Raw genomic sequence first — 27,813 nt, forward strand, 5'->3', positions numbered from 1 at the left:
CAGCACCTGTTTCCTACGAACTGATTATTCCGAAACTCAGATGCACACCCAAAACCCTTTTTATTTTTTTATGTATTTATTAACAGCACTATTGTTTTTACGGTGACCACGGTAACCTTCGCCTGGAGCCCTGGGTTGGGCTGAGGGAGGGGCCGCTCCCCCCTCCCGCTGCATCCGGGTCTCTCGGCACAGCCGTTGGGAGCGTTCAAACACCCCACCAGCCAATCAGCGCACAGCATGTCCCCGCCCCGCCCACTCAGCGACCTGCGCTCGGTACCGCAACAAGTGCTGCCCGTCTGCCTGGCAACCTCCCACCACCAATGGGAGCGCGCCCAGTGTGAGCGGCAGGTGCAACACCCAATCTGAGAAGGGGAGCTGCCCGAAAAGGGAGGGGAGGAGGCGGGACATGTTGCGGTGCTGGCGAATGAGATGGTGGCTTACAGAGGGGCGGGGGGGCCGGCAGCCAATGGGTGGCGCCGTGAGTGCGGCGGCTCGCTTTTTGAATTGGCGGCGGCCGCTCATGGCGGACTGCAGCGGGCGGCGCCGGTGGTGAGCTCGAACTCGAGCCCGGTGTGGGGGGCAGCGGTGGGTGCGGGCGGCCCGGGCAGGGCCGGTGTCCCGGGCATCTGTGAGGCCTCGGGGTCCCGGCGCCGCTCCGGGGCCCCTCAGGAGGTTCCCCGCGGGCGGAGCGGAGGCCCAAGCCCGCCGGCACCTGCCGAGAGAGCGGCTCGGGCACCTCCTGGGCGGCTCCTCGGGAGAGAAATGGCAGCTTGGGAGGTGTTCAATGTCCTGTTTTTGCTTTAACAAACGAGTTTTGGTGAGCGGGTGTTGTGTGGCCTTCAGGCTTCCTGCAGGCTGTAGGGCGATGGTTTATGTGCGATGCTGTGAGAACATTTTGTCTGCCTGCGTTCTGTAATGATGGCGTTCTGTCTTTCGCTCTTCATGTGAGGGAAAACTGCTGTGTTCGTGTCTCTGTGTGCTGTTTGTTCTCCTTTGTGTCCTGGCACTTTCAGTCCTTAAGTTTAGTGACCAGTGTAACGTTTTTAGTTATTATGCGACCATTAAAACAAGGAGTATTTTTTAAAGTACACCCAGAGGGAACCTTATAAATAAATTGGAAAAGCCCTAAAGAAAATCACTGCGCAGCCCAAAGTATTGGCTTATCCCAAAGATACAATGAAGTTCTCTGTAAGTTTGTATACATGTTATTTGATATAACAATAACAGCATGATGGAAACTATGCTGATGTGTCAGACTTTTAACTCTTCTGTTGGTAATCCTTACTAACAACATGGTTTGAATCTTCCAAGATTATGTTTCCCTTTGCCCTTACTGCCAAAGATGTACTTGTACGATAGTTCCTGGTGGTAACATTATAACCTGGACAGGTGATCCTAAAAGACTTTATGGTTAAGGTTGCTTTCTGCTCTTGCTCTGTCTTAAGCTGTTCTGAGATAAACGAGGTGGGTGACGGGGACTTAATTAAGGAAACTTAATTCCTTGGAGCCTGCACAGCTGTGTGGGACCTCGAAATTGAAGCTAAGATGGCAGATTTGGTAACTGAATTTGTCTCGAATTATGATAGATTTGTGGTGTTGACTTATTACTCATCACTGTATTAGGAACTTACCGGTGTTGTGAAAACGTGAATCCTTTCCGAGAGTCCCAAATGTGATCTCCTACACTCTGGAAGAGTTTTTGCTGTATTGCCATTATGCTAAAATGCCCATTGTTTTTTTTTGCTCTTCTGACTTTGCTGTGTAATCGAATGGTCATTACACAACTCGAAAAATAGCATGTGCTGTTCTCCAGGGGTTTTCCTACCTCAAGAATCCTCTTTCAGGCAGTGTTTTTATGTAGCATTTAGGTGGTTGCTGTCTTGTAACTTCAATTAAAGTGCTACAAAGGGTTATTGTGCGACAGCAGTTCAGCTGCAGTTGCTGGTGTGGATAACCTGTGATATCACTGTGCAAATATTGAAATCTAGGTATGTGATGAATCACAGGAAATGCAGCTTGTTGGCTTCACGTGCCAGAGAAAATGTGCTGCATGTTGGGCAGGTCTCTTAGAGCAAACTCTCTGGTACAAGATTCAGGTGGGTACCTGCACAAAATGTGAGAGGATTAAGAATTCTGCCTTTTCAGACAGGTTTGATAGGCGGGGAGAGCACAGATACTTTGTGTCTGTGAAAAGCTTCTTTATCTGACAATGGATACTTCTACTATATTACAGTTAATGCAGAACAATAGACTAGACTATACAGATAGACATGTATATGCTTATTAACTTTGTAGAGACTCTCATGCATTTTTAATTTTTCTGTGAGTAAATAGTGCTGTTTTACTCTCTGGGTGCTCATTTTTACCTGCAATGTCTCTGGCCAGTTCACGTGAAAAATCAAATTTTAGCAAGATGCTTTGCCTGCCTTAATTCTTCTGCTAATGTTTCATTTCAGCAATGCTAGTCTTGGTCTCAGCTTTAGCTTACAATAGTTTGTCACTGAAGGGAACAAATGCTTTTATTTTGTTGATGCTTTGTGGTTAAACGTTTTTAAGTGAACACTAGTTAATGCTTCCCTGCTGTTTAGATCTGAAGTTACTCTGCAGCTCTCTGTGCAAAATCTGCTACCATTTCTGTAGCAGATGTGTTGTTGGTCCTTTATCAACTGTGTGGCTCCTGATGCTCTTTCAGAACTTCTCTATCAATGTGAGTGGGAGTTCAGTAATAGTCTGAATGTTTTGTTTTCTGAGGTTACTTCTGACTGCCTGAGTAATAGGACTCTTATTGATGAACTTTTTGCAGTTTTAACTCAGTTTAGCCCCTCTGCCTTCCAGCTGTTGAAGAGAGAAGCAAGGCATAATCATGGCTGACAACAGCACGCTGGTGTCTGAGACTGGGAGGAGCCTCTTGGCTGATTCTTCTGTTCTTGATTCAAAAATTATAGAAACCTCCAAAGACAATGTGTTTCCTGGGTCTGTTTTGGATGTTGAAGGTAATGGGGGAAGCTTATTTTAAGACTGTAATGATTGATTACTTTGTAGGTATTTTGTAGTTTTGAAAAACCAAAAGTGCTTTGCTGAGCTCCAGAATTGTAGAGTAGCCAGAAGGGTGCTGATCTGGTATCCTTTCATCAACAAAGGGACTGTCTTATTTTTTTAACTCGTCTTGTTATAAAAATTTGGGGTTACAGCCCAAATCAAGCGAGTCTTTTGGCTGTTGAGCAGAAAGCTGTCAGTTCCATTTGATGCCTCTTCTGTGGAATAAATCATTCCAGGTGGCATTTTGACACCAGTGTTTGGAAACTAGAGTTGCTCTGTTGTGTACAGGTAAACAGATTAATAGGTGTTATGAGGTAGACAGATTAATAGTCCTGAGCCTGAAATTAATTCAAAAGCAATTCTTGAAATTAATAAGCCAACAACAGATATTTTTGTTTTCCTACAATGTAGTAGCCAAAATTTAGTGGAGGTTTTTTGGTGCAAATGACATGGAGGCAACACTTGTCCCTTCCTTCTAGTATTTTGAAGGCTTGTTAATACATGGAGACAAAGAACAAAGATACTAGCTATCTGTTTGCCAGCAAGTCTTGGTATCTAATTCTGCTGGAAGCATTAAGTCAGTAAGTTTTTGGGTTTGACTGTAAGGTAACTGGGTGTAGATTACAGGATATTGTTTTGCCTCATACTAGAAAGTTTAGGCTGTAAGTCAATTGGGTGTGTCTTAATTAAAGGACACGCTTCTTGAGGTAACACTTATTGTCAGGCTTGTTCCTGATAAATAAGGTATCTTGATAGGATGCTGGCTGCCTGTATTCTTCTATATGTTATTGCTTGGTTTAGAATTAACATGGATTTTTCTGTTAAACACAAATATTACCCTTGTTTCTCTATAAACAGAAGAAATGCCTCAAATAGAAACAAGAGTGGTTTTGGTTCAGGAAGCAGGGAAATGTGAGGAGCTTCTGAAAGCCTTGGAGGTATGTGGGTCTGAGATAAAACAGTTGCTGGAATGACATGTCATGCCTTTAGACTTCTGGTAACCAGTTTGCTTCTGTACTAAATTCTCCTCTTCCACAGAGCATTAAGATAATGGAAGTGCCTGTTATAAAGATAAAGAAAGCTAGTCCTGATAAAGCAGAAGAAAAATTAATAAAAAGTATTATCCATATGGTATGTCATGCAATTAAGCACATGTAATTGCATGCAGCATGTTCACTGGGACTGAAGTGTGCACACGCTTTAATTTGGGCACAGTGGTCACAATATATGCTGTAATGTTTCTCACGGTGTCACAGCACTTTTTTATAAACGCTTTCTTAAATATGGAGATAATACTTGCAGCTCTTAGCTAGTGGTGTTTTTTAACAGGGTGGTAGAACTATCCATGGAGACATCCAACTGCATGCTCTTATTCAGCCAATACATAAGTTTTTGCTATGAACTGACTTTGTCAATTGACTTCTCTTTCAATTGAAAGCTGCATTTAAATTGAAGTACGAGAAATGCTTCTACATCTATTGGTGTGAAAAACATTAAAAAAGATTTTAACTGTTGGCTGAAATTGGAATGGACTAAATTTTTAGACCCCTTAAAATACCAAACAGTGAACAAAATCTTTTTCCATTCTTCAGATGTTCTGCAGTGCAGAGCTTGCTGTTGCAAGTTGGGTGCTACTTTTTAGTAGCATCCCAAAGTACCTTAAGCTGTTCTGACAGTCTGAAATTTCATTTATGTTTTGAGCTTAGGGATTTTCTTTCTATCTGGCTATTTCCAATCCTATATTATCAATGTGAACTGATACATAAACTGCTAAAGCAACAGGAATTGCTTTAAGACATTCAATCTTAAAGCATTCAGCAGTTCATAGCTATTCTTATGCTAGAGATATTCTTATGCATAATATTCTTGTGCATTCAGCTTTCACAAATCTTGAGTCTGCCTCTGAAATCTGAATCATACTTTTTTCTAATGGGCCGAAGTAAAAATCATTTGAATTTTGACACTAGTGCAAGTCTGTTGCCTGAATAATGCTTTCTCTTTCATCCCTGTACATTAAGGAAATTAAAGTGCCTTATATAAAGACAGACACAATAGAAGAGCTTGGAGATTCTGATTCCCCTGAGTTTGAGACTGTCTTCGTTGTATCAGACTTCCAAGATTCCATCTTTCCCAACCTTTGCAAAGCCGACTGCCGAGTCATTGGACCACCGGTCGTACTGCACTGTGCACAGAAGGGAGAGGTATGTGCTGGCTGGTGAAATGAGCTGAGTGTTCTCTGCTGCTTTGAGGTCTAAATATTAAGTGTTCAAGATAAAATCTCTGTTTTCTAATCAATCATAAACATTCCTAGTGAGAGAATTTTAAGAAAAACCAAGTTTCCTATACTGTGTTAGAATATTTCATGTAGTGAGTAAGCACTGGCAGACAGTAAGGCTGCAGCTACTACAGTAGTTGTGGGAGTTGTTGACCACCAGTTGGGATTGTGCTATTAGGAAAGGCATCATACAAGTGATTCTCCAGCAGACACTGTATATTTGCAAAAGCTGTCACATAGAGTAGATGGACTGGGGAGGAAATAAAAGGATGGAATGCTACCTGTGGAACTTGGGGATGCTCTAGTTACTTTATCAGAATGCTGACAGGCCTGGAGGTGAGGTATAACTGAACGCTTGGACTAGTGTCTGGTGCATTTTTAATGCCAGAAATAACAGTACTGTATTAAAGGTAATGTGAAAACTTTAGTCAACAGCATACTACTCCCTTTAATAAGCTTACTTTTTATTTCAGCCTTTACCTTTCTCCTGTCGTCCACTGTACTGTGCGAGTATGTTGAACTTGGTACTGTGCTTTACAGGATTCAGAAAGAAAGAAGAATTAGTAAGACTTTTTTTTTTTTTCTTTGATTTGGTAAAACTATATATCAAGTTTCTTTTCAAGATACTCTTCTGTTCTATCACCCATAGGGTAAACCCTGACTTGAGCTTGTAGGGTGGGAATATGGCTCCAAGTCTTTGTTTGGGGTAAAGAAAATCCCAAAACAGAAGCCTATGCTCAGTGTTAGTCAATTCTTGATCAAATTTAACTAACCCTAAATCAACGAGAAACATGCTTCAAATCTATTATGTGTGAAAAGGTGAAGGCATTATGTGTGATGATCCTGAAAATACTGGTGGCTTGGACAGTCTTCTTCAAACAACATAGCGAGGCTGTATTAAATGTTGAAATAAAAAGAGATGTTAATAGTTGTTTTGACATATCAACTGTATTTTCTGCAGATGTGAACAAGTTGTTTTAAGAACAGAGTATTTCTATTCTTAGACATTTAATGTAATCTTTTGTAGCTTACTTTGTAAACTGCTTTTTATGCTGCTCTCACTCTTCAAAAGGTACTCAAAAACTTTCATCTTTATTTTTCAGGTTAAGCTGGTGACCTTGGTTCATCATATGGGTGGAATTATTCGAAGGGACTTCAGCTCAAAAGTTACACACCTGGTGGCGAACTCAACACACGGAGACAAATTCAGAGTATGTAAGCTTGAGTTCATGGAAACTTTTGGAATTTGGCTATTGTAGACTGAGTTTGTTAATTATACTTCAGCTCCTAGGCTGCTGTTTTTTTCCTGTACTAACAGCAATAACTTGTAATGGTGAGTTGATCTCCATCTGGTGTTGAGCTTTGGCATATTTTTCTCTCTGTTGGAGATCTAAATGACATAAATTGCCTGAATGCACAGGTTTGGAAATAGACAAGTATCATAAATAACAAGATTCAAAATGTTTAACTACTGATGTTACCAGCACTTAAAACATTGAGGAACAAGTGTTTATGTATCAACGTGTCTGTTTTTTTGTCTGTCCAAACAATAAACTTCAAGGCAAATTGCCATAAACTTTACTACTAACTTCTTTTAAAAATGATTTTTAACTCATGGATAAGGATTCAAGTGTTCTTTTATGTATAAATAGACATGAGTGTGCTTTTTCTGGTATGAAAAGGGACTCCTTCAGGACATGTATGTTTGGTTTAGAAGTAAATAAATTTTAATAGGTTTTTGTAGTGTCTATGACTCTTACCTCTCCCTTGTTTGAATTGTTAGGAGGCTGTTGCTTTTTTTCTAGTTTCTTTTTAAACTTTCTGTTGGAAGAGAAGTCCTACTTTCTGTTCAAACACTCTTTTCTGCCAACTCAAAGGGAAAAAAGTGTGAAAACTCTCCAATCTCTGTCATGACAGTTACCTTTGGAAGAGTCACTTTCTCTTTGATAAAGCAGGCTGGGATGTTTGTCTTCATACAAAGTATGAAAAGCAGAAAAGAGGTCCCATATTCCCCTGGAACACTGATTTGATTTTGTGGTTTTGTGAGTGATGAAGGATATCAGACTAACAAAATGGTGCACTTTTGAGTAAGTGTCAAAAGAGCTATTGATCTGATCTCTTACTCGCTGAATTCATACATGCTAACTCTGAGGAGTTGGATGTAATTCTTGAAGGAGTATATTCGCTTTTTGCAGTATCTGTCTTGAAAAGTAAAAGGAAGGTTACAATTTTTTCTTGACATGGGAAAGATTTAAATGGAAATACTTGGTACAACTTATGCTTTTCCTGTTTTGTAGATTGCTGTAAGCCTTGGTGTTCCTATCATGAAAACTGAGTGGATTTATAAGGCCTGGGAGAAAAGAAATGAAATGTAGGTGTTTCTTTTCCTTCAGCCTTCACCTTGCATCCTGTTCACCTGCAGTGTGTGAGCTTCTGCTTAAATAGTGCCATAGCACTGATTTAGTGACTTTTTTGTGCACCCTTTTTCTTTCAGTGATTTCTGTGCGGCTGATGATGACTTTAGAAGTCAGTTCAAGGTTCCTCCCTTCCAGGATTGCATGTTAAGTTTCCTGGGATTCTCTGATGATGAGAAAGCCAACATGGAAGAAATGACAGAAATGCAAGGTTGTTCATGAGAATTGACCTGTGTGAAGAATGGGGTGGAGTTTATGATAATGATAGGTGCCACAGAACTATCAAGTGAGATACTAACTTCTAACAATAATGTTTTTGCTCTTGCTAACTTGCCTTTTTTTTTTTTTTTTTTTAATCTAGGAGGACATTATTTACCTGTTGGTGATGAAAGATGTACACACTTAGTGGTTGAAGAAAGTACAGTAAAAGATCTTCCATTTGAACCTTTAGGAAAACTTTATGTTGTAAAGCAAGAGGTTAGTGCTGGAAAGTCTCGAAAGAATCCTGCTGTGTAGTACTTTACGTGGTAAATGCAGACAAGTGGCTTATTCTGAAAAAATATCTCTTGTACCAACTGTGTTACTATTATATACTATTTTGAATATTTTAAACTTTGGGTGAAGCTCTGTAATGTGTTCTTAATGTGTGTTTTCTTTTTCCTTTAGTGGTTTTGGGGAAGCATTCAAATGGATGCCAGAGCTGGAGAGTCCATGTATTTATTTGAGAAGGTATGTTGAACTCTCTTCCACAATGTATTTGGTGGTAAAATTAACATGCACAGTAGTATGTGTGGGGCCAGAGATCAGATGTTTTAGCGCAGCATTTAAGTTCCAGATAATCCATTAGAAATTTTATACATAGAATGATAATTTGGAAAAAACCTTTTTCTACTTCCCAAAGGTGGGAAGTCAAACAAGATACTACTGTGGTTTTGAATATAGAAAGGGGGGAAAGAAAACCAGGCTTCACTCATTTTCCATCAGCTTCTCCCAAGAAGTTTCTTTTTGTGTTGCGTGCTGATCTCTGCAATTAACTTGTCTTTGCACTGAGTTGAACTGGACACAGTGGATAAAACCACTAAACTGAGTTTTCTCTTACTGCAGTCAGAGAGTCCTGACTTCAAGAAGTCCGTGTCTCTGCTTTCCCTGAACACTCCAAACAGCAACCGCAAAAGGCGCCGTTTGAAGGAGACTCTTGCACAACTGACCAGGGAAACAGACGTGTCCCCGTTCCCTCCCCGGAAACGCCCCTCAGCTGAACACTCACTCTCCATTGGGTCCTTGCTGGATATTTCCAACACTCCGGAGTCAGGCACCACCAATGGAGGTAGAGCTAAAAACTGCCATTCAGACACAGAATGTTAAAGAGCTCTGGCATACAAGCGGAAATGGTAGTGGAAGGGAAGTCTTACAGGTTTTGCTAAAGATTTGCTAAGTAATTTCAGGCTTTTGCCTTTTCGAAGTGTGCAGAAAGAATTGGAGTGAAGAGTTCAGACAGAGGCCTCTTGTCATCACAGTAAGCACATTCATATCTGAAGGAAAAGGTATAGACTTGATAAATAGGAAGTACAGTCCATTGTTATTCCAAAATGCTTCAAATACTCTGCTGGAAGTCTGTAGCAAATAAGCAACATAGGCAACAGTAAATAATCTAAAATACTCTCCAGTAGGATACTTGGAGGAAGGAGGACAAAGATTCTTTTCTAGAGGAACTAAAGGGAAAATTCCTGCAGAGCCCACTCCTAGGTCTTTGAAATGTTCTGTTGAGGTAACACTATTTGTGCCAGCAAACTATCATGTTTAAAATTTCCCAGGAATATAAGTAATCAACTGGTTTTGAGTGAATGGACAAAGTTTTAATATCTCTACATGTGATTCTTGTGGAAGAGATTAGTCAAATACGAATACCCAAGTGTTTTAAAAAGCCCCAGTTCCATCACAGAGAGGAGGTATCTGGAGCTACTACTGCCTTAAAAAGGCAAAATCAAATCAAATAAGGTTGTGCCTCTTAATGAGGCACAACCTGTAAGTAACAATTAAGAAGGAACTCAGGAAAGATCAGCCTTAGATGACACTAGCACTCTTATTACCCCTGGTATGGAGTTCTCTTCTAATACAGCAGCAGGAGACAGTCTCAGAATGTGGTATTTTGGAAGCAACAGGTAAGGTACTTATTTCATAGTAACTGTGACAGTAATGAACTTTGATATCCAAAAAGTTCAGTAAAGGTCTGTGAGGTCCAATACATGAATATGCATTTAAAACCTATGAACTGCTCCTTGGCTTTACCTCTTGTCTTTCCCCCACACATGAGATATGTTTCATGGAAGGACTGATTTTAATAAAAGGTTTTGTGATGCACACCTCATGCAAGGATGGTAGGCATCTGAGAGACAATTGTTCTCATGACAAAGTGAAAGTAGGAAAGTACTTTTGCACATAGTGTGTGGGTAAATAATGTTCAGCACCTAATCATCACTTCCTACTAAATGAAGTACTAATAAAAGGGTCAAGTTATTGACCTGGCCATAAATAGCTTATTAGTTTCAGTCTACTTTTGAGGAATAATATATTACTGTTGTTCTATAATTAAGCTGTAATAAAGAAAGCCATTTTCTAGCAAGAGCCCTGATAACTATAGAATAATCTACAAAATAGCCTTTTAAAAAAACCAAACTTGTCTTCACTTAAAAATTCTGAAAAGTGTCTTTTCTTGTCTTTGAGGCTGAGCTTTTTTTAGGGACTCTATTGTAATGAAGCTCTCTTTTCTTTTGGGAATATGTCTTCATCAGAAACACCAAAATCCTGTGCAAGACCTTCCAAAAACTCAACTCCTCTTCCACTAAAGCAGTCTGCAAGATGGCAGGTTGCAAAGGAATTGTATCAGACAGAAAGTAACTATGTTGATATTCTAACAACAATCATTCAGGTAAGCTGGTTTTAAAGCAAGTCCAAGTTAACTGTGATAAGACATCCAGTGTTCACATCAATTAGTGTTTTCAACTTGTGATCTCCAGGCCTTTGGGGGGGTGTCTTGGATGCATCAAAGGTTCGTAGAAAAATGACAGTGTAAACAGTCTCGTGTAATTTTTCAAACATAAAAATGTTTAGTGTCTGTTAATAATAGGAGTTGGAAAATGCAATTTCTAATCTGGCATCTGCAGTGGAATTGCAATTTATATGGAAATTGCAAGTGTTGGGAAAATAGGATCTTCACAACTCAGATATTTTAGATATTAGTGAATAGAGAGAGATGGCAGGGGGGAAAACCTTTTTTTTAAAAATTATTTCAGGAAGGACATAATAGCAAACAGCTTACAGGAAGAGCTTAATTTCTTGAAAGTTTATTTTCATTGCAGCTGATTATCTGCTTAAAGAATGAGCCAAGATGTGTGTGAGTAGAAAAGGAGATGAAAGGGGCTTATGCTGTAGCAATATATCAAACTAGATGTTTGTATCTTAAAACCACACCTCCATAACCCAGTCTGGCTAAGTGGGGGCATCTCAAGCTTGTGACTGCAGGAAATTTTGATCTGGAAGGAAAACACTGTTGCTTTTATGACTTTCTAACACAGTGTTTGGCAGTTGGGAGGGCATTAATGTTTTTTCTCTTAATTCATCAGTTATTTCAAGTTCCGTTGGAGAAGGAAGGACAACTTGGGGGACCAATCCTTGCACAGGAAGAGATTAAGACCATATTCGGCAGCATTCCAGATATTCTTGATGTGCACACTAAAATCAAGGCAAGCTGCAACTTCTCCCCTCAGGGGAAGCTTTCACAGAGACTTTTAATCTTTTCTGCATGTTTTCAGTTGGTTCTGCTGGACAGGTGTAGATTCTACCTCGTGTTACATACTGTTCAACCTATGGAATTACGTGCAAATCCAAAGTATTCTTTAAGTTTTAATGCTTTTTTAAAATATCTGAAGTCTGATATATGTAACTAATACATTTGTGAGCTGGCTTCTCCTCTCCCCGTTTCAATACCTTTTTCTGTAGGAGGTTTTCTGTAACTGATACAAAACTGGTCAAAAGGCTCAGTGGTATGAAATTGTAATCTGACTCACAAATGCTCACGTACCTTTCTATTAAAGCTGTACTCAAGGACTCTTGGAAGGATAGCTAAATCTAGGCAATTAAAAAGAAAAAAAAAACCAAAAGCAACAAAACAAAAATTTGGTGTTTTCCTTGGCTTTAGGTATGTTTGCATAAGGAGACTTCTATTATTTGGTAGGAAATACTAATCCCTCCTTAAGTGGCTTTAAGTCAGTTCTCAGAAACTACCAGCCTATTAAACTGTCTTGCACTTCAACCTCTGAAAGAGTTGACCTGGTGGTACTGAGGCCTAACAAGAACTCATTAGAATTCCCTATAAGATTGTTTTCTTGAGGGTTTCTTTATAGTTGGGTTTGGATTGCAAGTGCTCTCTGAAGCCATCTCTGGGTCCCACAATTGGCTATGATGCAAATCTTCCTCAAATATGGATCTATAACATCTCTTTCAAATTGTGGCATATGTCTGTTCCTGGCTGCATTTCACAGTAGGCTTTTAAAATAGAGGGACTTGCAGACCTCCTGCAACTCAGTGGTTTGTTTGTGGGAGTTCTTTTGTTGGTTATTTTCCAACTGCTGGGATCCAGTCTGGTTACTCACACTGGGTATTGATGTTTGCCCATTGAGACTGAGATGAAAACAGAACATGTGTGTCCATGTGCCAGGTGGGATTCACCTGCAGCATGCACTCTAGGGAGAGTTGCTTAAGTGTAGTTGTGCTTTCCTTCATCCTTGGTGTCATAAAGATATGAGCAGCAACAAACCAATATTAATGATTAATCCTTTTCACTTAAGTTGAATCCTGAACCTTCAGCTGTGTCCTCCTGTCCCTGTTATTAACTGACAGAGAATAAGCTTGATCCTTATCAAGCTGATACAGGCTTAGCAGCTTGGTCTCACTTTCCTTGACACCCTGGTGTAGCAAGTGAGGAGATTGATGCTAGTTCTATTTCAATCCTATTTTATGGACTTAAAAGTCCTAGATTAGTTGTGCACTCTTAATTAGAATTGGGTCAGCTGTCTTCTGTGTATCCTTTTTTAATATTCCTTTGGGATATGTTCTCTTGTGTGTTGAATGCAGCAGTGTCATCTTGTTGCAGAGCTGGCTTGTGCTGATACACTGCCAGGCTCTTCCTGCATTGATTTAGAACTATATATTCAGTAAACCAGAGGTTCTTGTTTTCAGCCCTCAGTAGACTGGAGGGACTGAACGTGAAGCTGTACAGCTTTTAGGATTGTCTGTTTTGTCAGCATGAAAACTCACCTAATTGTATGTGTTTGGCAGAACACTGATCGTGTTCATCAGTTTTGTGCAGTTCATGCTCAGCTTGTTTTCTTCCCACCCCCCCCATTCCTGCATGTATTCTAGGAAGACCTGGAAGATCTTATGATAAATTGGACTGAAAGCAAAAGTATTGGTGATATCATTCTTAAATATGTAAGTTCCTGTTTCTTTTTTTTATGCTTAGAACTATTATCTTGCCTTACAAACTTGTAGGAGCCACCAAACACAAGAAAAGCACTACTGAGAAAAAACTCCAACTTGTATCATTGTATTTTTTGTTTACCCTTTTCAGTTGAGTTAGATGATACACTGAAACTTGACCTGGATTGTATGTGTCTGTCCACTGGTATGAGCAAACTACAAATAGCTACAGTTTGAGAACTATAATTTGCAACACTACAGGCATGAGTTTTACTCAGACATTAAAAGGCACTTCCTGTACCCTCGGCTATCTACTGCCTCTGATCAATAGTAAAGAACAGGAAAATTGCTTTTCACGAAAACTTCTCATGTTCTTTCTTCAAGACTTGGAATGTGCAAGTGAATAAGGACTCCTTGTTTTGCCACGTACAGAATGCGTAGAACAGGAAAGCTCATGTGGGACTGCATTTTAACATAAATAGTCTGCTAGGTATCTTGTGATTTTGCTGACCTGATGATTTTGAGTTAAATTGTGCTTTTAGTCTAAGGTATAGCTTCTGGTGGTTTGGTGTCTTCTAAAGGTGATTGCATTAACTGGAGAAAATACCTGTCTGAAACTTCCAAAATTCTCACCAAAAGCCTCTTGCTAGGTGAGAATCTGCTTTCCACTTGAGCTGCCCAGCAGGATCTAAGATTGTCACATGTATGCTTGATGCTTCTGAGAACAGTCTGCATTTAATCAGCAGCACTGAATCTTGGGCATCTGGCATGCAAAAGTGTCTTAACTTGTTCTGTGAGCATGCATGGGTTTACAACACATTTTTTATTATTCTTTCTTGAAATGTGCCTTTGAGCAGCTTTGTATGGCTCAGGGCATATGAGCATATGTACAATGCTGCATAATATGGAAAACGGAGCCCTAACAGTTGTTTCTTTCAGTCAAAAGACTTGTTGAAAACATACCCTCCATTTGTGAATTTCTTTGAAATGAGCAAAGAGACTATTACAAGATGTGAAAAACAGAAGCCAAGGTTTCATGCCTTTCTAAAGGTAAGTGCCTGCAGAACTAAGTCTATAAGTAGAACATGGGGACCATTACCATGTACTGCTTAATGCAGTAGATGGAAGAATGTGAAATTTTGAAAGCTTGGAGGAATATGGACGTCTCTTGGTGACACAGAAATAGGAAAGATTTGAACTTCCATCTCTCAAGCTCCTCATAAAATTCTTTCATAAGAGGTCTGAGTTCCTCCTCTGTTAAACAGCTTTCAAGGTAGTTTGATTATATGCATTTGTTGCTGGAAAAAGTTCCTCCCAATACATGCCTTCTCTTTTCTGTAAAGACAACTAGAGCTGCTGCTTTCACAGGTTCTCTCTGTGTTTGCAAGACTTGTATTTCTGAAGTAGCTTTTAGCTTGCTGTGGGCAACTGTGAAGCTCCAGGGAGGTAGAATCTCTCAACATTCTTGTGATTAATGAACAGGAGCCGAGCAGTGGAGATCTAACAGGAAGATGATCTTCAAAGAAAGATGAGTCTTAAGACTCTAGAGCTCTTCAGATATGTGTGTACAGTTGATTAATAGTGCAGTGTAGCTTTTACTCCTGTATCCAAAAGTCTCCAAAATAACCAAGTAATCAAACTGACAGATTTCAGCTTGTGTTTTCTGAGGGACTAGGAATTGCATCCCAAGTAATGACATCTAGAAGATGGGGAATGAATAAGAGAACAGACCATCCCCTGTCCCACTCTACATTAGCACCTGAAATGAAGACTAGGGGATTGATATGGACACTTTAAAACTAGACATACTGAGAACATAAACCACTGACCAGTTTTGAACATAATGTACTTTTTAACATTGTCTGTTAATGACTATTTGTGGTAAACAATTCTCAAACTCGTACAACAATGCTAATTTCAAGGAAGACAATGTTTCTCCTAACTTGTGCTTTTTTTGTGTGTGTCTGTAAGAATAATAATTAAAAAAAGGAAATAATTCTTACTTTCTTTTCCCTAGATAAATCAAGCTAAACCTGAGTGTGGCCGCCAAAGTCTAGCTGAACTCCTTATCCGTCCTGTTCAAAGGCTGCCCAGTGTTGCTCTACTACTAAATGGTAATCTAGTGATGTAATTTTTATTAATTTGTCTGTGAAGGTGTTAAAACCAAGATAATGTATACTTTTTGTCATTATTAGCAACTGCTTTTCTTGTACAAAACAGGTGTGATTCTGTGAGTTAATCATGCTTGCTGGTATTCAGTGAGACCCACTACTGCATTCTCTTGACTAAATTTCATTTGTTCACATGTTTGTGTGATATATTGATACAGGTAAAGGAAGAGTTTGCATTGACAACAATTCTGTCTCTTCAAACAAGAATATAATTGAGATTCAAATGAAACTAATATAAACTAGAGAGCAATTCATATTGGCAAGGCTTACAGTTTCGTATATTCTGCCTGGTATCAGCCACTTGCTGTAATAATGTTTAAGTTAATAAAAATAATAACAAAAAATCCATACCATCACCCTTTGCTTCAGGTACAAAAAGACTTCTATGCTTGTCTCTGCACTTCAACTTGATTTTTTTTTTATTTTGAATAGCTTGATGGTTTGGTTTTTGTGTTGTATATAGTTTTCTTTCTTAATGAGATGTCAAGACAATTGCTGCTCAGCCTAGTTCCCCATTTCATCGGAGCTATTTGGTCTCCAGGATAGATTTGATTTCTTCAGTCATTTTATTTGACTTACAATTTAAACCTGAGTTTTTTGTATTTCTTTTCAGGCGCTTGTAACATGGGAGGAGTTCTTATTTGTTTCTTTTTTCTTTAATTGTAGATATTAAGAAACACACAGCAGAAGAGAACCCAGATAAAATAACTCTAGAGAGAGCTATTGAATCATTAAAGGAAGTGATGACGTAAGTTGTGCTCATTCTATAAAAATGCACTGTTACGCATTTTGATATCTCTGTTCCTTCTAAATTGCTGTTAATGTTTTGTTGCCATAAGTAACACTAAGTAAACATAATTGTATTTGTTCTTCAGCCTCCCTTCGGCCCCTGTTGTTACTTTGGTGTTCTGTGCCAGAGCTTTGTAGGAGTCTTATGTTGTTACTCAGCACTTGTACCTGAACCTCTGCTGACTCCCTGCCTCAGATGGGAGCTGAACCTCCTGAGTCCTCTGCTCTGTTCCAACTCTTATTTCTATCTGTTCCCTCCAGAATGGAAGAGATGGGTTTTGTCTTTACATCTTACTTCTCTGCCTGTATCCCCTGACAGGACACACTATTGGTGGGAGATTTAATTTCTCCTCTAGTCCTGTATTAACTCTTCTTGGCACTGTTCCATGAATTAATTAGCTTAAAGCTGAAGTTGTTCAGATTAAGTCTCAGCTCTTCTGAAGTGTAGTGTACATCTCCAGAAGTGAAACCTCCTGTGTTAATTGGGTAAATGTCCAGTTTTAACTACGACAACTTTTAAATTCCAATTATTCTTACATCTGCTACTTGGTGAACTGAAGTCCTGTTTGAGGGGATAAAATGCAGGCTGCAAAGAACTGCATTGTATCAGTCTCTGGTTCAAATCTTACAGGACACGGGAGGGGAATTCTGTATTAACTGGATGGTCAACTGCTGGTAATGTGACAAGAACAGTGTTGTAGGTCTGAAGTTTCCTCTGTGCTTACGTGTGGCATTTGGGCAAGTGTGGCTGATTTTGTTTTTTTCAGTGCTGCTGTGTAAACTATCTCTGAATGTTTAGCTTTATTAGCTTTATTACTTTTGTATGTCTGAAATGCAGTACATTAACTTACTGTTGCTTGATATTGAAGATAAATATAATGTGCTTTCCTTAGGCATATTAATGAAGACAAAAGAAAAACAGAGGCACAAAGACAGTTCTTTGACGTTGTTTATGAAGTTGATGGATGTCCGGTGAGTAACTTCTCTGAAGCTGCAAACCCGTGAAATGACCACTCACTTCTTTGCTCCCTTTGTGAAAGTGAGTGAGGTTACAATGCAGTGGTGCTGGTTTAAACAGATTTCCAGCGTTAAGCTGTAAGCAAGCAGTAATCCAGCCCTTGAACTAAGTGCTTAATGAGATTTTTGCTTGTGTCACTCAGGCCAATCTCTTGTCCTCTCACCGAAGCTTAGTTCAGCGTTTGGAAACCGTAGCACTTGGTGATGACCTCTGTGACAGGGGAGAACAGGTCACACTCTTTCTGTTCAACGACTGCCTAGAGGTAAGATGATTATATAAGTATCTCTCATGAACTGAGTTATAAAAGGCTTGACACTACACATGAATATAAATAGGTAAAATTTAAGAACCTTTGAAGTAGAAGTCACAGATTGCTGATAGTTTAACATGTGCCTTTCCATTAGCAATTGTATAAGCCAACACAAGTAGCTAGTCATGTGTGAATGGTTGAGAGGTGTTAATGTAGCCTTTAATGTCTTTCAGCCAGAGCAAAAATATAAAAGCAACTTAATATGTGAAGAAATAAATGTTTATCTGAAGAGGACTTTGAATAGTACCAATGGATGAAAAAGTGCTGGAGTCCTTGGCTCAGCAGATTGTTTGTCTTTTTAAAGTTTAGTCATATTTAATGGAAGTAAATAGATATTAAATGCCTTAGACTGAAAATCCTACTCTTCTAGTAGGAAGAATTAGAGGGAAAAGTAATCTAACTGGGTTTTGGAGAGTCATGTGGAGAAACCTGAAGTTGTAAAGAACACCTTATGAAAGTTCTTGTTACTGTCCACAGCAGAACATTGTCTTTATAAAAGACCAACTCTAAAATAATTCAAAATTAGTGCTGTATTAAACAGCACTTGAAGACAAAAGCCTGTTGTAGTGACTAGTGAGGAAGTCTTCCTGGGAGTCAAGTTGACTCAGCTTTATTGCTTTTTGTAAGGGAAGGAAAGGAAAATAAACCCACTTTTATTAAAGCTTCTTGGCTTGTCTCTTGTACAAGAGACAAGCAACTGAAGATGCCTTACTTTATCACACAGGTACCTTGCATGTTTTTTTATGTGAACTAAAAAATGTCCAACCTCCACCACAAAGCCCACTCAATGTCTGCATGCATAAGTAACAGATGTTTCTAGAACATAACACATCACATCTTAAAATGGTTCATGCATATAGATGTTGTCTTTTCTGTTTAAATCTAGACTTCCTTGTGCTAGATTTCAAAGGACCCTTATTTGTTATGCAGGGTAGAATAGAGGTCTATAGTGCAAAATTATTTCCCCTCTAGATTTTTTTTTTTAAATTTATTTTATTTTTCAGCTGAGTGGGTTGATGTTAAGTTACAAATATTGTTGGATCACTTGAACTGTAGACAGTGAATAGTGAGATAAGTGAGTTTCTTTAATATTTATGTGGTAAATAGAGTAAAATAATCTTTAGAATATTCTCAGTAGCAAGAGTTTCTGTGCCTTCCTGTATAGTAGAAGGTAAAAGAATAAAAAAAGGAAGTAATGCCAAGAGATCTTCCAGCTCTGACTTCTATTTAACTGCAGATCGCGAGGAAACGGCATAAAGTCATTGGAGCTTTCAAGAGTCCACATGGCCACACAAGGCCTCCTGCATCTCTCAAGCATGTTGTTCTCATGCCCCTCTCCCAGATCAAGAAAGTCCTGGACATCAGAGAGACAGAAGGTCTGTGTGTTTTGAAGTTCTGTGGTAGCTAATGAAAACTGTTTCAGAGTATGAAGGATGAAGCTCAGCTGCTGTGGGATAGAATGCAGGTGTATTTGTTGTATGGTATGTTAGGTGTGTGATTTTAGTAAAGCTTCTGTTTGAAGTTCTGTGTGAGCTTGAGAATTTCTTGCACTGATACCTTTTGGCTTTTCAAGAATCACTGCAACTGAATTTGGCAGATGGCCTTAGAGTAAGACAACCAAATGGCAGGATGAGTTAAACAGTTAAACGCTTGACAGCTCTGGATTTACAAAACAGAAACCCAAACTCCAGCCCAGAGCATTAGATTGGCCAGAGACAAGTGCTGTTGGTGTGAAACCAGATTTTCATTTAACTAATGCTGATAATGCTCAGGGGGAGCTGTGCTTGGCATCTTAAAAGATAGAATTAGATGACTTGATTTCTCTGTTTCCTTTGCCATCCTGCTCCAGCCTTGAATAGCGACTTACAAAGAAGCCTAGTCAGACCAGTTTCTAGATCTATACCCTAGAAAGAAAGATTCGGTGTTTCACTGTCAGTGATGATATGCACGTCCTGCATTCTGCTTTGTGTTCTCTGAAGCACCTGGACATAGAAACCCAACTAAAAAAAGAAACGGCAAAGACGGTAGGTAGTAAACACGAGGCTGCTTAGTCTGCAGTCTAGAGTAGGAATAAACTGTTGCATGAACAGTTGATTGCAGACTCTTGGTGACGGCTATGGACAGAACTCTGTGGTCTTGTAAGTGATACAACAGCTGTTGTGTAAATAAAGACAAAATCATTGCACCAAATCACATTGTCTGTACCTCCAGCTCCTGGCAGATGGGTCAACCCTTCTGAAGGTTCTTTCCTAAATTATGTGAAAACTTATTATTCTCTGTCTTAACCCCCTGCTTTTTTTCATAAACTGTAGACTGCCAGAAAGCTTTTGCCTTGGTTGTGCGGCCACCTACAGAACTCAACAACAAACTGCTCAGTTTCCAGATGACAACTGAAGAGCCTCGCAAGGAGGACTGGCTGAAGACGTTGTGTCGGCACGTGGCCAACACTATTTGCAAAGCAGATGCAGTAAGTGCTCTGGAATGATGTTGCTGACTGGAAATATTTTTCTCTTTTTGGTTTTAAGCACATGAAGCTAAAGAGCATAATAGTGGACATGCTTGAGGTGAAGTAGAGCAGAATACATTAGCATGTCTGCAGTTGAGTGGTTAAAAGGTGGATAAGGAAAAACAGCCTGGAAGTTAGTTTCTGCAGGAGCTAGTAAGTACTTAAAAATCAAGAATCATACCCTTTCACCATCACAAATTAATTATAAATAATTTAAACTCTACACTGTAGATCTAATGAGTTGTATTCAGCTTGCTTCTATCACAGCTATGTTTCAATTTACAATCCCAGCATTATGAATCATTTGGTTTGGTATAACTGTGAGTTAGATTGAGTTCTTTGTTCTGCACCTTATCTATGTGGGCACTGTAACATAAAGAGACATGAAGCATCTCCCTGCTATAGACAGAAGCCTACAACGTTAAAGCAAGGAAATAAAGAAAACAATGAAATAAAGGAGACACCGGCCTCCTCACATTTTTAGAAGTTCAGTGTGTGGGCTTTCCACAGCCAGAAAACCACTGATTTGAAGAGAATATCCTCGCCAATTAGGGCAAGAGGCTTTCAGCTGATGTTTTAATTATTTAAAAGTCTATGCATATCAGTCATCTAAATTTGCTGAAAATGTGTGCAGTACATATAGCTGAAACTACTTGGCTTAAACTAGAAATGGTTTATGTTCTGCAGTGTGCTCTTAGTGTACACACTTATTTGGTTGTGATTTTTAAAGACATTCTTGTTGCAGGAAAGGTAACTAAGTAATGAAAACAGCATCTGAGTTTGATTTTGTTTGTCTTGTGATCTAGGGACTTAGGAATAAGAGACTTGGCTCTGTGGTTTTCCTTCCTTTTTAGGTACTGAGTAGTAAAAGTACTGATTTTAAAGTGTTAATTTACTTTAATCTGTTTGTTGCCTGTCTTCAGTCTCTTGTGTTAGATGTAACTTGGATTTTTAATAGAAATTAAACCTTTATGTAATAAATGTATCATTACCTAAGACATTCAGAACCATATGCTGACAAATTGTAACCTACTATGCTGAATCCATTAGTTATAATTTCTGTAACTACTGCTTTGTTCCAGCTATATAATACTTTCTTGCTGATTTCAATGTCAAACTGATCTTCAATTTAAGCACTTTTGCCTGGTTTTGAAAAGTTTTATAGCATCATGTGAGAGTAAAATAACATTGACTTTACCACCTGGTGGCAGCAAAGGCTTTGACTACTCTTTTTTAGACCCTGGGAATAACCACACAGCTGTTGTCTGGGGTCCTTTTGAAATTTTATGTAAACTATGTTTTCTCAAAATGTAGACACAAACCAGCAAAAAAAAATCACCCCAGCAACCTCCCACTCCCATGTGTGCTTCCCCTGCCCCTCAAGTTTTGTAAGTAGGTACCCAAAGATTGCTTTGCACTTGCTGGAGTTCAGGAATGAGGCATGAAAAAACTCCAAAACTTCTGGCTATTCTGCAGCATGTATTGCCCTTAAGCTGAAAGACTTAATGTTTGACAGCTGGAGCTATCAAGATTTCACTTCAGAAGTGTGCTGGATGTGTCAGTGAAACAAAGTGGTGTTTATCTAGTAAGCTCCCTAGGGATGCTCCAGAACTACTACTGCCTTTAATTTGATCAGCCGTGGACTTGAAACTGAATCAGACAAACTAAATGTAAAACTACTGATGAAGTGGTTTCACAAACTGATTGCACCAGCAGTTTATCTAATGAAATGTCTTGAAGACAAATAGTTGCGGAACTGTATATGAAAAGTTAAATATGGAGGAATATGGCAATTAAAACTTCTAAATCTGATCTAATGAACTGGAAAATTATATTTTGACAAATTCTGATGTTTGACCATTAAGACTCTTTTTGTCTACAGGAAAATCTCATTTACACTGCTGACCCTGACTCAGTTGAAGTAAATACTAAAGATATGGACAGTACTTTGAGCAGAGCATCCAGGGCGATAAAGAAAACATCCAAAAAGGTAAGATACTAATACAGATGGATACTATAAAGCCATATTAGTCAGAGACTTGTGCTAGTATTCCTATTTCAAGTGTTTTGTAGTACTTACAGTAGTGACACGAAAAACTTAGTCTGAACTAAAATTCTTAAGTATAAGCTCCTTAAAGAAAGGAGGTGAGAAGTGTTTAAGGTTTTGGAATATCTGTATATAGTCTTAAGTATTACAGTCATAAGTATTATGTAGTCATTTTTGAGTCCGTTGTGGAACTTATTCTCTTTAATACTTCAAATCTTTTTAAAAAAAATACAAAATTGAGAGCAACTTGAAGGAGGGGGGCCTGACTTCGCAGGACCAAGGGATGTGGGGAAGCCTAGCTGACTAGATCTTATTTTGACTTCCTGAATCTCTGCCCTACTCTCCCCCTGCCATGTTCTCATATTTGGACAAAGCGAGAAGAGCAAGGATGATGTGGAGCCTTTCAAAGCCAGACCACTTTGGGGGTGTGTGTTTGGTAGCTGTGATACAGTCATGTTAACGTTTGATACACATCCTGTGGATGGTCAAGATTCGATTAGTAGCCTGTACGGTAGTAGTCATTACAGCCTGCTTTTGGTCAGTGTGTAACTGCTTGTCAAACTCCTCAGGTTACAAGAGCGTTCTCTTTCTCAAAAACACCGAAGCGAGCTCTCCGAAGGGCTTTGATGTCCCACAGCGCCACAGAGGGAAGGAGCCCCAGCTCAGCTAACGAGGGTTACATTGGCAGCCGCCTGACGAGCACGTCGTCGTTAGCGGTGAGTGACTTGGCTGCGCGGGCCAAAGAAGTCACCTTTTTAAGATCACAGGTATTTAATGTCTGGTGCTGATCTTCCTTGAACAACTTCAAGAGCCACAGTGGGGGGAAAAGAAGTTAATTTTAACTGCATTCATAAATGTTTTATTTTCAAGAGCTCTTTAATGAGAAGCCTTACATGCTGAAAAGGCAGAAAACTCTACTGCGTGGACTAGAAACTGGGAGTAGCCACGTATAATTGAGTTGAAAAACCCCACCAATCTCTTTTGCCAGGGATGGAATATGTTTCCTCTCCTGAGAGTGAGAAAGTTCCAACCCAGTGTCTTATGTTGGTTCATGCTTTTGATTTTGAACACTGTGTAAAATGTGGTGTACAACCCTGAATAACACACTGAACATTTCAATCAAAGTAGTAAGATGACAGACATCTTGTGGGGGGAAAAAAACCAAACAACAAACCCAAAAAAACCAAACAACTGGAAAGTAAGGGTAGAGAAACACAAATGCTGCAGTGTGCAAGTTTTTAAAAAGTCGAGGGAATTATCTCCTTGTATGTATTTAAGAAAACTCGGTAAAATAATATATTGCTCTACATAATGCAACTCTTCCGCTATGCCTGGCTGCCTGTTGCAGCTTTCTTCTGCTACATTAGGCCAAACTCAATTTTCCAGTATCATCTAGTAAAGCAGACTAGGTGTGGAGGACTTTTTCATCATCTTTGCTTTTATTTTAGTGTTTGAGTAAATCTAATGAGTAAACACCTACTTTGTAGTTTGTAGGATGAGGGGCCAAGAAAGGGAAATCCTGTTCATCTTTCTACTACTGCCTGATATGTCAATACCTTAATATTGAGATAATTCAGTATGTTTGAGTGTCCATTAAATTGTACAACATAAAGATATTGCCCTTCTCCCCCACATGAGAAAATAGGAATTAATAAGGGAGGAAGGATCACAGTGGACTCCCTTGCTTCAGAGGAAATAAAGAAAACCACCAGTGGGGCTGTAGCCCAGTTCTCTGGAGAGAGATTTTTCTCTTTTTATTATGATTATGCTAACAATTGTTTTTGCATTCTAATTGTCTTCGTTTTGATACAGCACTGTATCTGTTCTTATGAATTTGCAAGTAATGTGCTTTTATCTTTGTGTGTGTCTACCCTAGACAAAAATACTTATTTCCCACAAAATTATAGAAACTTACAGTAGTAAAACTATGTTCCTGTTCCAGTTTATTCCCAGAGTTCTTGGACCTTTGTGGTATTAAGCTGCAACTTGGCAGCAGGTCATGTGTTGTGAGGGTTTTGTTTTTTTTTTAACCAATCCCACACACCACTGAACTTGCATAAAGCCTTTTTGGTTGACTGATAAGATTGAGGGGACAAGGGGTTTGGATTCCAGCCCCTCAAGTTGGAATACCAATGCAGTTGTTGAGTAAGAAACTAAAACTGCAGGAAACCTGTCTGAGTTTATTACAAAGCTGTTATTCAAACATTATTTTATTTAAAGTAAATCCTGGCCTGTGCTTGAGTGGAAATTTTTTGGTGTAGAAAGACCTATAGAGTAAAAATATCAATAAAGATTGGATGCTTGTTATTTTTCTTGTTTGGACTAACCCTTGAACCTCTTCCTAATTGTAGATTGCTCGTTCATCTTCTACATGCAGCCTAAATGGATCTGTCAAATGTGCTCTTCATGTTCATCGCTCCAATTCTGTTGATTGGAGCTCTCAAAATTCCAAGCCTCGACCTGTGCTGTGTCCTGGCTCTCCAAATATTCATCTTTCAAATGCTGCACAAGAAAAAGCCTCTTCCAACTTGGAAAGCTTAAATGGCCGTGCCTTGGACAGACCATGTCCTATCCCCATTATTACTACCACTTGTGCTGATGCTGGAGATAATAACCAGTATGGTGCTGAAAAATTGTGTACGTCAGATCCTGACTGAAGTGAGCAAGAGATCTTGATTCCTCTAAATTAAGAGAGCACGGTACAGTTGTAGAACTCTGGAAGCCACAGGGTGCTTTAAATGGTGTTGGGCTCTTCTCTGACACGTCCTAATGCACATGGTTGGAGTCAACACTCACACATGGTGTAATTCTCTTTTTGGTTCTGAGTGTAAAGTTTATTCTTTCACAAATCCTTTTAAATCTATTTTTTCTGTGTTGGTTTTTTTTTTTTTTTTAATTTATCTACAATTGAATTACTCTTTCAGGTTCAGTTGTCCAAGTTGCAGTGTAGTTCATTAGCCAGAGTTCTGAGGACTTTAACTTGGTTGCAGGGAAGTCTTGAGCAGCTCATTTTACCTGTGGTAAAAGCCTTATCTATAAATAGAAAAGATATCTGGTATAAAATACTTGAGAGTCTAATAAGAGCTGTTCTATAAAGAGGGGTTTAGGATCTTATTTTCAAATATTCCCTAAGAGTGCAAATAGAAGACATGCCATAAATAGGCATAAGACTTGCTCATAGTGAAGTGGTATATCCTTACCTGCCCCAAATATCCCTATTTAAAAGATTCTTGAAGCACACAAGGGCACGAGCTGCCTAACTACTGTGACCTGTTGATATGCTGAAAAGCTTGGCTGTGCTGTAAAGAGCAACAGAGCATTGCTTGTGGAAGTATCTTGAGGTCTAATGTGATAAGAATATAAAATCTCAGCTAATCCAAAGAGGTTTACTTTTAGTGCTACATATTGATGTGTTGGTTTCACTGTAATTTTAAGTGTCAGAAGCAGCTTATTCTCCCAGCATCAGGCAAGTCAGCTTTTTGCCTGGTATGTGCCCATCCAGGCATAGCTAAAGCAAGCTTTGACAAATCTTTGTGGTATCTATTGCCTTCTGCAGCCAAGAAGACGTGTGTTCAGCATCTCATCTGGGGCTCAGAGCTGATGATAATACAGAAAGTTGTAGGATCTAAGGGGAGCTCTGTTTCTCGAAGAGATTATCATAATGTATCTTGCCTTCAATTTGGAGGGAGATTATTATTGCGAAAAGATTGATGCAGGATGTATGCTAATACTTAGTTAACAGCTACTCTTCAAAAACATGTTCTTGCATTCCAAATCTCTCAAGGCTGATAACAAGGAAAAAGTCTTTCTTTCACAGTTTTTAAAACGTGTTCAACTTTTCTAACTCTAGAAATGCTGAATCGTTAAATTCAAAAGCTGCTGATCTTTAAGGTCTTCTGCACTCACATATTCCTTGTATGATGTATCAAGGCTGAGAAATGACTGCTCCACTATTGACATTGGCTAATAAATGATTAGTAATTTTTTTTTTCCTCTCCAACAGGGTATTCCTTCTCCTTCCTTGGTCAGCCTTCCCTCAATCTTTGAAAGGAGGAGTCACACATTAAGCCGATCAACAACCCACTTGATATGAAGCAGGTTGAAAAGACACTGCTGTGTGGAAGTGACTGACAAGCGGCTGGCTGGTCACTGACCTGTTACTGACATTAATGGTACCTTAGTCATTAGCACTTAGCCATGATTAGCAAAATGTTAGATAACACTAAGTTAATCACAAGGGGTTTTTAGTTGTACTGAAGCAGATCAGCTGATCAGTGGAATAAGTGACTTGGCCTTCATTTAAACTCAGTGTTCCCTTGCACAAATTTATTTTCTCACCAACATAACTGAAACACTTTCATCTGTGGAAATTGTCCCCTCTAGGCAATAAACTGGTTTGTCAGATCTTGAAATGAAGATGATGATCACATAATTTACTGCTAGTTTGGATGACTCTTATGCTTGCCTAACTTCATCAATTGGCAGAGCACTCTAATATTTGAATTGTGGATTTCTTAAATGGAGAGGCATTATGAAGTACCTGACCTTTCAAGTATGACAGTTAACCTGTTGTACAGCTGCTTATTCCAGATATTTTATAAATGTAGTTGTTTATAATTAAATAGAATTGAGTTCTGTGATTATGGTCTCCTGCAGCCTCACAGTGATATGAACAGGAAGTTTAAAGGCAATGAGGAGCTTTGACCACCAAAAATGATTAATTGAATTCTTTTTAATTGCTTTGAAGTAGAAGTCTGAGGAAAAGAATTACACTCCCTTGTACTATGGCTGTTAAAAAACCAAACCCCCAAGCCCCACACCTTCCCCGTAGTTGGTTGATGAATCATTATTTAATGCATGGGATTATTGGTGTGACATTGTAACTTGAGGGTCCAATTCTGGTGTGTCAAATTTCAGTTGTAATACTCCTAAGGCTTTTACCTGGCTTTCTCCTGTACTTATGTCTTCCTTCAAAACTGTATGTTCACCTCTTTCATCTCTCAACAGTTTGTACAATGCAATGCTATCCCAAGAACTATCTAAATATGTATATTTCTGCATTTCATTAACAGTTCAACTGTTGGTATTAGCAGGAGTTCACAGCTTCTGGTTGCTTTTTAACCACCTGTGTTTTGTCTTGTATCTATATGTAACTAGTGATGCTTCTGAATGTGTCAGACTGCACTGTTTTTTATATCTTTTTGCCAATCTAAGCAATGTAAATAAAACTGTTTAAAATAACACTGCTTCTGGCTTTGCTAAACAGGCTTTTGTGAAAGTTTACTTTTTTTACATGGAAAAAAAAAAGCAAAGCATCTGATTATCTATATAGCTATTCCTAATAAAGTATACCACTTGGTAGGCCTGAGTCTTTTTTATTTTGGTTTTCTTAATATATTCACATTTCTCCCCTGGATATGTGTATCCATGGGGTTTTTTTGTCCTTATCCACTCAAAATAAGCACCTGAGCTAAATATGCACTGACACATGATAAAGTGTCTAGAAAATAAGCTATTCAATAAATACTATACTAAAAATCAACAACAGTCCTTGATTTCTGCTTTTTTCAGTATTTTTGGAATAACGTCTTGTTCACTTACCTCTGTGCTACAGAGTCACCCAGCACAGGTTCAGCATGGGGAATTGTTTTCATTCAGAAAGAATGGAATTTTGGAAGAGGAGGTCAAAAGATTGTCTTTATTTAAAACACTACCTCTCGTGGGTGGTACAACATCCAACAGTTCAGTGAGCTGTGCTCATGGCTA

At 39.0% G+C, this 27,813-nt stretch overlaps 1 protein-coding gene across 4 annotated transcripts; it reads left to right on the forward strand.

Annotated features, from left to right (window-relative positions):
• The first annotated feature begins 266 nt into the window (after nt 1-266).
• On the forward strand, nt 267-27,589 carry ECT2 (epithelial cell transforming 2). 4 transcript variants are annotated; one of them, XM_032698307.1, is made up of 25 exons: nt 423-549; nt 2,836-2,993; nt 3,898-3,977; nt 4,078-4,170; nt 5,058-5,240; nt 5,788-5,877; nt 6,418-6,525; nt 7,612-7,685; nt 7,809-7,939; nt 8,090-8,205; nt 8,395-8,457; nt 8,833-9,055; nt 10,521-10,657; nt 11,352-11,471; nt 13,150-13,218; nt 14,146-14,256; nt 15,224-15,320; nt 16,044-16,125; nt 17,060-17,138; nt 17,327-17,446; nt 18,732-18,870; nt 19,807-19,961; nt 21,883-21,990; nt 22,617-22,763; nt 24,399-24,859. In XM_032698307.1, the coding sequence occupies exons 2-25, from the start codon at nt 2,864-2,866 to the stop codon at nt 24,702-24,704; spliced, it is 2,961 nt and encodes a 986-aa protein (XP_032554198.1). In that variant the 5' UTR covers nt 423-549; nt 2,836-2,863; the 3' UTR covers nt 24,705-24,859. The 4 variants fall into 4 exon arrangements, with proteins under 4 accessions (XP_032554196.1, XP_032554197.1, XP_032554198.1 ...); XM_032698305.1 differs by lacking the exons at nt 423-549; nt 4,078-4,170; nt 24,399-24,859 and adding exons at nt 267-337; nt 26,051-27,589; XM_032698306.1 differs by lacking the exons at nt 423-549; nt 4,078-4,170; nt 24,399-24,859 and adding exons at nt 285-348; nt 26,051-27,589.
• The last annotated feature ends 224 nt before the right edge of the window (nt 27,590-27,813 follow it).

Source organism: Chiroxiphia lanceolata, chromosome 10 (assembly GCF_009829145.1).
Source record: "Chiroxiphia lanceolata isolate bChiLan1 chromosome 10, bChiLan1.pri, whole genome shotgun sequence".
Lineage (NCBI taxonomy): Eukaryota > Metazoa > Chordata > Aves > Passeriformes > Pipridae > Chiroxiphia > Chiroxiphia lanceolata.

What these genes read in the sequence shown, in the direction of transcription:
- ECT2 (XM_032698307.1), top strand. Translation starts at nt 2,864, where the DNA reads ATGGCTGACAACAGCACGCTGGTGTCTGAGACTGGGAGGAGCCTCTTG. An exon ending in TTCTAACAACAATCATTCAG is followed by an intron (nt 10,658 to 11,351) that starts GTAAGCTGGTTT and finishes TTAATTCATCAG; the next exon opens with TTATTTCAAGTTCCGTTGGA. An exon ending in TGTTGCTCTACTACTAAATG is followed by an intron (nt 15,321 to 16,043) that starts GTAATCTAGTGA and finishes CTTTAATTGTAG; the next exon opens with ATATTAAGAAACACACAGCA.